This window comes from Geotrypetes seraphini, chromosome 11, assembly GCF_902459505.1.
Source record: "Geotrypetes seraphini chromosome 11, aGeoSer1.1, whole genome shotgun sequence".
NCBI classification, from domain to species: domain Eukaryota; kingdom Metazoa; phylum Chordata; class Amphibia; order Gymnophiona; family Dermophiidae; genus Geotrypetes; species Geotrypetes seraphini.
Window position 1 is genome coordinate 26,895,996 of NC_047094.1, and position 13,417 is coordinate 26,909,412.

The window sequence follows — 13,417 nt, forward strand, 5'->3', positions numbered from 1 at the left end:
CAGGAAGTGATGTCAGAGGGATTCCAACGCTGGCATGAGGAGCATGCTTGCAGAAGCCACCCACGCTGGTGAAGATTAAGAGGTACGAGGGAAGGGACAGCGCAAATGTGGAATGGGGCAGGAAGGAGTGGGGGGGGCGCAGAAGGAGTGGGGATGTGGAGAGGAGGGTGCAGGGTGCACAGGAGAGGGTGTCACTGCCCAGGGCGTTTCCTACCCTTACTATGCCACTGTATTCCATAAAGGAAAGTAAGCACCTACTTCCTTAATTGATTCCTTATTCATTTGTGCATGTACTTCTGTAACCATATAACACTAGACAAACTCCAGTTATTCATTTGCTGAGTATAATGCTATATATTTTTCAGGATGTTTTTTATTGGAATGTATGTATTGTTCTCCTTGTTGTGAGCCGCTTAGAACCTCCCTGGTAAGGCGGCATATAAATAAAAAGAATATAAATAAAAGGAATCGACAAGATAGAGCAGGACAAAAAGTTATTTACAATGTCAAATGTGACTAGGACAAGAGGTCATGGACTGAAGCTGAGGGGGGACAAGCCCAGGACCAATGCCAGGAAGTTCTGCTTCACACAGTGAGTGGTGGACACCTGGAACGCTCTCCCGGTGGAGATTGCTGCGGAACCCACCATTCTAGGATTTAAGGGCAAGTTAGATGCACATCTTCTCGAAAGGCGCATAGAGGGAAACGGGTGATTTAAGTTTTCGCCAGGTTACACCTGGCTGGGCCTCCGCGGGAGCGGATCACCAGACTTGATGGACCCAGGGTCTGATCCGGAGATGGCAGTTCTTATGTTCTTATATTATTATATTACTTCCCAATTATAACTACCAGTTATAATGCAAGGAGGAAAAAGGTCTCAGAAGCCATGGAGCGCAATGCTGCACTGGAGCTATGAGAGATAGAGCTGTATACTTTTACTGGCTCTCCCCCATACTTCTATCATAGGCCATAAAAAAACCTCCTAATTTAATGCAAACTTCAAGTATGCTGGCAACTAAATGTACTGTATATAGAAACTTAAATGTAAACAGTGCTTATCTCATCAGTGTTTTGCCCGATTCTATTCACTTTTCGTCTTAGTGCAGACTAAACACTTGTAGCGGGTTTAATCGCTTCTGTAACCAGCCGACAATGGCCAATGTTTCACGATCTGAAAATCATTTCTTCAGGCGGCATTATGGGGCAAAGACTTGGAAAAACTCATTATAAACACAAATAACTATGGTGAATTTAGGAAACACCTAAAGACATACCTGTTCTTGAAATACCTAGGTAGCGAATCTGCACGATCTCTCCCATCACAATCTCCCACCTCAATCCCCCCATCACAACTGTTCCCTTAAACTGCTAGCCACTATTCTTCAACTATGTAAGTTCTACTCTATTTGTAGCATCTTTCTAATCATTGTAAACCGCATAGAACTTCACGGTCCTGCGGTATATAAACTGTTATTATTATTAAAGTGGCAGTGACATAATGCAGTCTTATGGCAAAAACAGGGCTTTAACAAGCTCATAACGAGAAAAGGTTAATTTGGTGGTAAGTGCCTGCAATGCAGATGCCTAGCCTTGTGGAGTAGGCACCTACACCCAGATGCCTATCACCATGTAAGTGTTGTTAGGGGCGGATCGGGAGTGCTTTTTAAATTTACGCATTAATAGGCATTGCTAACAGAATCGTGCCTATAATGTAGACATGGTAAATCCTAGACGCCTACAACTCTTAGGCGCGATTCTGTTAGAGAGGCATAACACATGATTGACATGTCTGGATGCCTACATTGTAGGTGTCATTAACAGAATCTGGCTTTAGGTGTCCACATTTTCATGCCTCTTGCATATATAAATGTATAGAATACTAGCACTTGAAAGTGCCAGCAGGGTGCCTATGTACTATTCTGCAATGGCATGTCTAATTTACATAGGGGCCCTTTTAATGAGGTGCACTAATGGATTTAGTACATACTAATGAATTGGTGCCATGCAGCCAGTGACATAATAGGGGTGGGACTGCCCAAATCATACCTACAACATGCACACTTCTAATCTGTGCTCACTTGGGACATATACCATCAGAAAAAAAAAACTTTATAAATGCACCCCTACAGGGACACTCCTGCAAATATTCTTTTGGGACTATTTTATAAAGCCAGCAAAAGCAACTATGTGTTAAAAAAACAATTTCATGTCTGATTTCTGCTTGAAAAGAACCAATAGGAAGAAAAGTGTTTTTTTGTAATTATATATACAGTTAAATTTTGTGAATTGAGGTGTTAATTGGATTGTAGGGTTGTCTCTTGCATGGTTAATGTACAGCGCTCGGCCCAAAATTAGCTCACCTGTCCGCCCTCTTCACCCTAGCCACAGGCCCTGCTCTACACCTTGAGTTCTCAAGCAAGGTTCTCGGCATCACTATCGACTCCTCCCTTTCCCTCAACGATCACCTGAATTCCCTGGCAAAATCTTGTTTTTTCAGCCTCCACATGCTGAGGAAAGTTAGATCCTATTTTCACCAAAAGCATTTCACCGTCCTTGTACAATCCATCATCCTATCCAAACTCGATTATTGTAATGCCATCTACTTAGGCCTAACGAAAAAAAGTCTTCGCAGACTCCAGCTCATCCAGAACACTGCGGCCAAGCTGATTTTTGCTAAACGCAAATATGACCACGTCTCCCTTCTACTTACCAATCTTCACTGGCTCCCAGTACTTTCCAGAATTCATTTCAAATGCTCCTGCCTGGCTTTCAAGATCATTCACGGCATCCTTCCGCCCCCTAATCCCTCTATCCTTCCTCGCCCTGACACCAACTACCACCAGATCAGCCCACAGACACAAACTATCCTTCCCCTCTCTACATGGCATCCTCCACGCAGGTAAACTGGGTAGATCCCTCCTCTCCAAAATCGCGGGCTCCCTCCAACTATTCCGAAAACAACTGAAAACCTGGCTTTTCTCTAGCATATAACATCTCTTCTCCTGATTACATCCCCTCTTTTTATGCTTTGTAAACTCTTTCTCTTCTTTCTTCCCATATTTTTTAAACTTTGTAAACTGTGTTGAGCTCCATTTCCGTGGAGAAGATGCGGTATATAAACCTAAGGCTTAGTTTAGTTAGTTTAGCTTATATGAAATTTAAAAAAGACTGTTAATTGGATTTGAGAGTGTGATATAAGAAGAAATGGATTTGAGGCAGAGCACAGTTCTAATCCTCTTTTGAAGGTCCTAAAATGATTTTTTAAATATTATGTGTTAGGAATTATTTTTTAAAAATACTAACATTCGGGTGGAGTATATATTTTATTCATCTTTATAGAATAGACATAAAATAAAAATGTAACGTAATGTAATGTAATTTATTTCTTATATACCGCTACATCCGTTAGGTTCTAAGCGGTTTACAGAAAATATACATTAAGATTAGAAATAAGAAAGGTACTTGAAAAATTCCCTTACTGTTCCGAAGGCTCACAATCTAACTAAAGTACCTGGAGGGTAATAGAGAAGTGAAAAGTAGAGTTAGAGGAAAAATAAAAATAAAATAAACATTTTAACAAGACAGCATTGATCTAAATACTTTGGAAGGTAGAAGAGAGGAGAGAAAGGAATAGTAGCAGAAGGGGGAGCCGTTGAACAGTAGAATTCTGGAGAAATTTAAATGATAGAAATAGAACAAAACAAAGACAAAAGGCAAAACAATAGATAAGATTAAAGATAAATCATAAGCTGGAAAGAAAAATAAAATAAAACTTTGTCTTCAATCCACGGTTTCAGCGTCAGTGATGAAGTGGAGCAAGTAATTAGGAGGAGCGATTGACGTTTCCAGAAAGGGCTTCTTCAGGGAAGAGACTTGGCAGACAGTCCCAGGATGCCTATGTCTCCTCCCCTGCGATGTTCTCCCATCCATGCACTCCCTCCCAGACACACTGCCCGTGCCCCAGCCGCTCCAAGGAGGCTGCCCCAGATGAGGCCCACGGTGAATGCAGGATTCTCTCCTCTGCGGGAAAGCCATTTTCAACTTGTTATACAATTACTCCATATGCTTCAAATATATGTACTTTAGAGCAGTGTTTCCTGATGATGTTATGCAGGCACACCTAACCAGTTTAGATTTCAGGATTATTATAATTAATATGCATGAGATAGATTTGCATATATACGAGGCTTATTATATGCATATCTCATTCATGCTCATTGTGATAATTTTGAAGACCTGACAGACTAGGTGTGCCTCCAGGTGAGGGTTGAGAAATATTGCTTTAGAGGAGACTCAATGAACAAGTTAAAATGGATTAAAAAGTAATTATTTCTATGGAAGAGTTGAGGCTTGAATGATGTACTGTAGCATAGACCATAATGGAAATATGCAATGCTTATTAAAAGTGGTTTTATATCTTTTCTTTGAGGATGGGAATGATTTTGGAGAAATGTATCATGATGTGAATTTTTTCATACCTCAAATGATAATTATGAAGCTCAAAGTTGAAGATCCCAAAATTATATTTGAGCCAGACTTTGAAGAATGCTGGAATGTAGTCCATAATTGCTTTAAAGACATTGTCAACAGTGCTGAAGGAATACCAAAGGTATGTTTTAACTGAAAGGAAATATATAGACCATGGTACACTTGGAGTGGGGGGGGGAGGGGCAGGCAGGAAACAAAACCCAGGAAGATGATAAGGCACACAGCTTCAGCAGATGAGGATCCTGAAAATTGCAGTAAGAGGAATAGTCTCTCTAAGGTGGACCAATTAGTCATCAATTGGTCTGCAGAGACACAGGAGAAGATTCTCAAAACTTTGTGGTAAAATCCGATGGGCTACTATCGCAGGTGTAAATATAACATTTTGCAAAAAATGAATCATTCTCAAACGTAAGGAAGTTCTTCTTCACCCAGAGAGTGGTAGAAAGCTGGAACGCCCTTCCAGAGGCTGTTAAAGGGGAAAACACCCTCCAAGGATTCAAGACAAAGTTAGACAAGTTTCTGTTGAACAAGAACGTGCGCTGGTAGGGCTAGTCTCAGGGTGCTGGTCTTTGACCAGAGGGCCGCCGTGTGAGCGGACTGCTGGGCATGATGGACCACTGGTCTGACTCAGCAGTGGCAATTCTTATGTTCTTATGGAGAGTCGCAGAGGGTCACTATATTTGCATGTGAGAAGTCGCTGGTGATAGCGATCGGTACACAAGCAGAATACACCCGCACATTAAAACCCCCCAAAACAAACACAAATTAAAGGATGGCAGGAGAGATGCCCACTCCCTCCTTCCGCCGGGGTCCCTGTCGCCCTGACACCCCACAGCAGGAGGGGAGGGGTGCAATTCCCTTCTGCCGCTGGTGATTCCCACCTCCTGACAACCTCTCTCCCCCAGCAGGAGGGATGCCCACTTCCTCCTGCTGCTGCTGATGCCCATCTACCCCGACACCCCTTACCTCTCAGTTCAAGGCTGGCTGGAGGGATGCCTACTCCTTGCAGCCGGCAGGCGCTTAAGGCCCCTCTGGAAATTAGGTACACTGCCCTGGAAGATAAGCTACTTACCTTAATAATCTTCTTTCTGGAAAAAGGACATATAATTCCTGATACCCCATCCTGTCAGTCTGGAGGCCACCTGCCTACTGTTTGGACAAACACCTGTGTCTAGAGCTGGATATGTTCTCCTGTCAGTCAGATATGTGCAAAATAAAAAAAGAGTGTAGAGTGATAAGTGAGGCACTACGAGCTCCATAAGTTTGATGCTGGCTGCATTTTGTTGGATGGTGTCTGAACCACCTAGGTTGTTTGCAAAGGATGGTTGTTTAAAGTGTTGTTTAATCTTGTTGTTTAAAGTAGGTTGTTTGAAGTAGGTTGATTGAAGTTGTTGTTTAAAGTGTTGTTTACTATTTCTTACAGAGCAGAATAGAAATATTTTGTGGGGAATCTCCCTGTTTCATCCTCCTCCTTATTCTCTTTAGGGCTGTTTGATTGCTTTGGTAGAAACTGAAAGGGGCTCTACAGCACTAGAGAAGGAGGTGTTGCTGAAGAATATAAATTTCTTCCTTTTGCAATCAACTCGCAAGTATGGGAATATCACCTACTTTCAAGACTCGTATGTCCTTCTTCCAGAAAGAAGATTATCAAGGTAAGTACCTAATTTTCCCATAGTTAGTCTTCTTGTAAGCTGTACTGAGCTGTTTTATGGTTTGCAGCAGAAAATAAGTATGTAGGACCGGATGCAATAAATGACGCTCAAAATTGGGCACCGAAAATAATTGGCACTAAGCACAGTACTATAATGAGCTCATGTCTGTGCCTAATTTTAGGTGCTGAAACCTAGTGCAAATGTTGGCACACAAGAAAGGCACACTGAGGCTGCTGTAATCTATAACTAAATGCATAACATTTTGGAAACCCCTGACATGTCCATGGCCATGTCCTCTTTTAAGTAATGCACAAATAGAGTTAGGTGCCATGCCTTATAGAATAGCGCACAACTAGATCCACAAGCAAATATTGAGTCCAATTAACTTCAGTAGTTGGTTGTTAGCATCCAATTAGTAGTTAAGGCTTTTTTACGCAATTAAATTGTGTGCTCATCTTGGGTTCACACCCAAATCTGGGCAACAAATCTGGGCTCCATATGTAGAATCTGGGAGTATTATATTGTATCGTAGGAAAAGGACTAGAGTATTTATAATTCTAAAAAGTTCAGCATATAACATGTTTCTTTGTACATAAACATATAACATTTTTCTTTGTACTTAATGCAATATCTGTATTTTTTTAGGTAGAAATTGAACTTTTTCCTACTATTCAAGGGGAAAATTTTATTCTTCATACAGTTAAACAAGATGAATATTTGGTCTCAGAGTATGTGAATAAAACAAAGGAAGTTTTCACTATTAATACAGTTGGTCCACAGAAGTAAGTTTTCCCTGAAGTAGTTTGGGAGAAAGTAGCTTAAATAATTATTGCCAAAGATCCAAACAATCGTAGAGCTGTCCATGAATCTTTCAAAGCCAGTTCAAACTGTGTCTGAATTCAAGAAAGCATGGGATAGGCACGTGGGATCTCTTAGAGAGAGGACGAGATAATGGTTACTGCAGATGGGTAGACTGGATGGGCCATTTGGCCTTTATTTGCCATCATGTTTCTATGTAATATTGGAGACATGACATCTTAAATTAAGGATTCAACTGTAGACATCCTTAAGAATATTCAGTAAGGGGGGAGTGGCCAGCCCCAAGCACTGTCTTTGCAGGAGATGCCAGTGCTGGCGCCTCTCTTCCACTCCCCCATGTACCTCCTTAGCACAAGCAGCATCTTCCACTTGATGCTCGTACCAGCCTTGGCTCTCTTCTGACGTCACGTTCTGGTCACAGGACCAGGAAGTGACATCAGAAGGGAGCAAGGCCAGCGCGAGCAGCAGGTGGAAGATGCTGCTTGTGCCAGTGAACATTTCAAAAGGTACGCGGATAACGTGGAGAGCGCTCAAGCGGAGGGGAAGAGGAGGACGCACAGTGTGGTGATGCAGGGCACCAACCTTCCTCGCTACACCACTGGGCATATTTAAAAATCATTTGCTTATTTTGGATTCTTTTGCTAACTTTTATTTGATAAACATATACCAGGCCTGATATTTCAGAACCTGCTATGCAGCCAGTATTTGCCTTTTCCTTGTCACTCTTCACACATTCCTTCTTTACTTTTCCTAGTTCATATATGATATGCACACGTGGTAAGAAGCATACATTTTACCACAATCCCTTTATTCTGTGTGTTATAAGAATATTTGTGGATAATTATAAAAACTGCAAATGTCTGAAGTATCTTTGAAGTGCTTTTTAGAGTTGGAGATGATGTACATTTTTAGATAGGCAGATCAAACAATGTAATTTGTGACAGTATAACAAATCCTATTGGGAATGTATAATTTCTTTCCCTTTTATCTTAAAGATATCTAATGTCATACAGAAAATACAGTGATCTTTTGAACAATAATGCAGAACAAGATATTACTGCATTTTTGATGGAAGAACATTCACTTCAGGCCTTTACTAAGGTAATATACAGTATTATTTAAGATTTTTGTAATGATTAATAACATTTTCCCATAATAAGAGATTTGTTAAGTAGGGATGTGGGTGGGTATTATTTTATTTACCTCACAATATGTATGAATTAATTAATGCATTTTGAAGTATTAGGTTAGATTTTCTGAAATAGAAAGGGAGGGCTTGGGGGGCTTTTTTTTTTAATTTATATTTGTCATACATATTAAATGATTTACATATTATCTAAAACATTATAAAAATATGATATATTGTACTTAAAGTATTCATGAAGGAAAATCAAGTGTGTGTTTATAAGATTATATGTATTTTTCTGATACAGTTGTAATATGAAAAAATGAATAAAGAAATTAAAAAAAAAAAAAAAGATTTTTTTTCATGGTACTTTAAACTAGGGTACCATACAAAAACCACATGCAGGTAGAATGAATCAATTTTTAAAAGAGGTTAATATTCAAAGTGACATAACTGGATAGGAAAGCCTCCTGCCCTGTTAAATCGGCTAAGAAAGCAAATAGAAAGTTGGGAATGATCAGGAAAGGAATGGAAAACAAAGATGAAAATGTTATAATGCCCTTGTGTCAGATCATTTTTGCTTTGCATCTGTTGAAGAAATCTGCAAAGGGGCTACTTGGTCCTCAATCCATATGTTTACTTCTCACTACTGTTTAGAGTAAACTCTAGAAGAGTCAGTCTGTTCTCTACTTAAAGCCAACTTTCCCTCCAAACCTACAAGGTTACTCCAGGCTCTTTTACACCCTGGAGGGTGTTTTCTCCTATAACAGCCTCAGGAAAGCGTTCCAGCTTTCCACCACTCTCTGGGTGAAGAAGAACTTCCTTACTTTTGTACGGAATCTATCCCCTTTTAACTTTAGAGAGTGAACAACCTGTCTTTACAATTATACTGTATTTGCTATCATAAGTGGCTTACAAATTCAATATAAATTTATTCAATGGTACAACATATAAAAATGTCCTTTTGAAATAAAATTCTGATTGGCCCTGATTTTATAGGCATGATACGTAGAATTTGGGAGATAATGCGTACATTGTGAAGCAATTTTAATATGAAACCAATATAATGGGTATTTTTCTTTCCATTCATGCAGAAAATTGATGCATTGACAGATCTGAAAAGAGAAATTGCTTCCATGCACATCACTGTTCCACTAGCTGTTTTTTGCCTTGATGCGTTAAATTTGAATGACGAGCTCTGTGCTCGAGTCCAAAAACTAAAAGAGAGATTGATTGTCTTTCAACTGGATACAAACAGGACACTCAATGCAAGGTATATAAAATCTGGTAACCCTACACTGACCCCCCTGCCCCCAAAGATTTGAATGCAATAGTACATACCAGCCTGTATGACAGCTTCAGATGTTGTGGCTAGTCCTATTAGAGCAACAAGCAGGTCTCTGGAGTAGCCTAGTGGTCAGTGCAGTGGACCACAGAGAAGATAACTCAGGCCCCTAACCCACTTGTAGTACACTTGTAGTGGAAAGTATGAGCTCTCCAAATATTACTATTCTAATATATAGGTGACATCTGCAGGCATAAGTGCTATTGGGATGGTCTACCTTTTGGGTACAGTAGATTTTGGATGCATTTTAGAGGACTCAACGTACAAAGTAAGGAGGTTATGATGAGATGTGTAGCTGGGACCTATTATGTGAAGTTCACTGCAGTGCCCCCTAGGGTGCCTCACTGCTCTGATGGGCTGTCTTCTAAGAATGCTGGATCCTCCCATTTCTCAATGGCTGTTTTTTGTGTATTATTAATTTGGCCATTATTTTTTTTTCAAAATGGTTCATAAAGATAGATGCACTGAGGACAAACATATCTAGGAAATAGACATTCCCCCTCCCCCCACCCAAAAAAGACATTTTTCTGGTTTGAAAATGGTCATTTTCTCTGCTGAAGTTTTGGACCTTTTCCCCCAAATCTCTCTGGATTTGTTTTCTGTACTAATATAAAGAACTGACTCAAACGTATCCTTCTTGGTCTTTTTTTTTTTTTATATTGTAGCATTTGCAGTCAATATAATAAAATTGTAGAAAGAGCTGCTGAAGATCCTTCAACCACTGAAGAACTGGTTGTTCTTACCGACTATCTGAAGACATGCAGAAACGTCACTACATATAAGCTGTTGGATGACATTGCTGAAGCAACCAACAGACTTAAATTTCTACTGACCTATGCTAGTATTCCTTGTAAGTTAAAAGTATTAAACATAGAAACAGCTCCATGGCTGAAAATACAGTGTTTAAAACAAACAAAAAACCCAAGGAAGCAAAACCCCACGGTAAACAAACACAAAAGAAAATAAGTGGTGGAGGAACTATACACATCAACCCGAGATACTATGCTAAAATTTATTAGAACATATAAAAAGTGTCTTTTTCTCTATATCTCGTATTGGATCGAAATGTTGAGACAAATCTTAGGTTGAAGAGCCCTGTTTTGGCTTGAAAGTCTGCCTCAGGGGCATACTTGACATCTAGTAGATGGCAATCTTGTGATAACGATGACAAAATAAGCACATATGAGAGAGTAGGAATGGCATCTCTCCCACAAGAAAAAGTATACAACGTTTCCGTTTAGAGATTTGTAGTTGTGTAACTACTCTTAGAAAGTGGTTGCACAACTACTCTTATATGAGCTTATTTTGTCATCATTATCACAAGATTGCCATCTACTGGATGCCAAAGATGAAACACGGACTGTGTCGGGTCTTCAACCTAAGATTTCTCTCAACATTTCGATCCAACACGAGATATATAGACTGTTTTTTATCTGTTCAAATACATTTTAGCATATTATCTGAGGTTGATGTGTACAGTTCCTCCCCCACTTGTTTTGTGAAAGTGCAGTATCATCATTTGGATGTCATAATTTATTACATATTTAACTTATGATTATAATGTGAAAAGGTGATAAGTGTTTTAAACAAGGCTTGTATATAGTTTGTGCTACCTTTCATTTCACCAGCAAAAGAAATACTATAGTATTTATTTATCTAGTTATTCATTTACATTGGCTTGATGTAATGCTGATTGTATTAGCAATTGCAACAAAGTAGTTTACAACCCAACATAATAATAATAAGAGCCATCATGAAGGAGTGAAATTAAAAAGACAGAGAATGTAAGAAGACTGTTCATGGGAAGCAGGAAGAAGAGGAGGGGTGGCAAGGAAAGCTGTGCTTTCGGGAGCATATGTGAATCTAGAATTACATTATATATATATATATATATTTTTTTTTTAAATAATTCTTTATTGATTTTCCATACTTCAAAAGTGCAATACATGAATATATAACACATAAAACATCAATTTAAGCACATCCACTTACAATTATATATATAACCATTCATTTTCTCCCACCCACCTCCACTCAATGATTATACAATAAAACCTAGCGACATTTATTTGCCCTCTTCATATTAATAATATCTTCCCACCCTTCCTCCCACCCTAAGTGTAACTACTCTAGGGTCAAATTAGGACAGAAATATCTCCCCCTCCTACCCTATTTTGGATGTGTATGAAAGTAAACAAAACCTGACTTATAATCAAAGACCTGCTATAGAGAAATAACATATGATGCCAACGGACTCCAAACCAATTAAAAAAAAATATTGTGCCCCAGACTTTCTGCATTCATTTTCTCATATCCATATCTGGAGCACAGATTAGCCCACCAGAAAGGGAAATTCAGACGATCATAGTTTTTCCAGTTTTGGGTTATCATTTGCATGGCTATCCCAGTCATTATAAGGAAAAGACGGCATTTATATCTATCTAAGGGGGGTTTAACATGTAATAATGTTCTGCATATGACTGCCTCATACATAGGTGGAATTGATGAATCTAATATAATGTTAATTTTCCCCCACATTGACTTCCAGAAGTTGAGTATCAAAGGACAATAGAACAACAGATGATCCAGTGTCCCAATGTCTAAATGACAGTGCCAGCATCTATTAGACTTAGAACTGTCTAACTTGTGTAACCTAACAGGGGTCCAAAAAGATCTAAATAACAGAAAAAACCACGTTTGTCTCATAGATGGCTGATGCTGTACATTTCATCCTCCAAGTCCAAATTCGTGGTCATCGAGTCACAGAAATATACTGCTTAATCTCGATGCTCCAAATGCCCCCAAGACTATTTTTTGTTTTTTTAGACAAGAATTCAAAAATTAATTTATACCCCCTAGTGGCCTGATGCCCTAAAAAATCTGCCTGGAAACATAGGATCTGCAAGCTATAATGAGTTTTTAATTTTGGCCAATCAGGAAACCCCTTCTGAATGGTCTGCTTCAACTGCAACCACCTATAATTTTGAGAATTTGAGATACCGAATGATTGCTGCAGTCGTGAAAAATCAAGCAGTTTCCCATTAGATATAACATCATCTAATGTACGAATGCCTACCTGCATCCAATGCTTCCAGAAGATCCCAGACCCGCCAATTTGAATCTTGGAGTTTGTCCATAGGGATTGATAAGTAGATTTTTCTACTGGAAGATCTGTTAATCTATATAATAAAATGCTAAGTGCGTAGACGCACTCTTACCGCGTGCTTCCCTGATCCCTGATCTGTTGGGCTGTGGCCGCAGGAGTGTGCAAGCGCGCTTAGGGTTTTTTTCCTGTAAGACAGTTCGTCTTCGGCGTCGGCGTCTTCGACCCCTACCCTCCTCCCCGGCACACCCGAACCCCCGTTCAGCCCCCATCCGACCCTCCCACCACGGTCTGACCCTCCCATCTGACCCTCCCTTCCCGCGGTCTGGCCGGCTCCCTTAGTCCCTTGCTGCCGCCCCTCTTCCCTTCCCGTGGTCCCGACAAACCTTCTGACTCCAGCAGCAGCAGCTGCTGGAGTCAGGAGGTTTGTCGGGACTGTGGGAAGGGAAGGGGAGGGCGGCAAGGGACTAAGGGAGATGGCCAGACTGCGGGGACGGCGTGAGTGAAAAATCTGTATGATGGCCTTCTAGCCATACAGGCTGCAGAACTAGGCCACCAACTCTCCAATCTACTAATTGTGACCCCAGCCTATAAAACTTTCAGAAAAGAAATAAAAACCCTGCTATTCAAGAAATCCATGAAGACTAACTAACACCATATGAAGCATTTCAATCCTCTGTAGCAACCTGCTCTACTCTGTAACACCTCTGGACATGTCCAGAAATCCTCTTCTGTAATCTGCCTTGAACCGCAAGGTAATGGTGGAATAAAAATCACTAATATAATGGAATATAATGTAATACAGCGAGACAGTTTATGTGATATTGAGGTAAAAGGAAATCAGAGCATGGGAAGGCCGTGAAGCAGCGTCTTTAGTGTGATGC

The 13,417-nt window shown here is 40.0% G+C and overlaps 1 protein-coding gene across 4 annotated transcripts in view; it reads left to right on the top strand.

Annotated features, from left to right (window-relative positions):
- DNAH3 (dynein axonemal heavy chain 3) overlaps window positions 1–13,417 on the top strand; it is a 294,020-nt gene that overhangs the window by 52,596 nt on the left and 228,007 nt on the right. For all 4 annotated transcript variants that reach the window (XM_033963933.1, XM_033963934.1, XM_033963935.1 and 1 more), the window contains 5 exons: window positions 4,430–4,609; window positions 6,786–6,922; window positions 7,955–8,060; window positions 9,180–9,358; window positions 10,096–10,280. In XM_033963933.1, coding sequence (XP_033819824.1) covers window positions 4,430–4,609; window positions 6,786–6,922; window positions 7,955–8,060; window positions 9,180–9,358; window positions 10,096–10,280 — 787 coding nt within the window. The remainder of the gene's footprint in view (window positions 1–4,429; window positions 4,610–6,785; window positions 6,923–7,954; window positions 8,061–9,179; window positions 9,359–10,095; window positions 10,281–13,417) is intronic.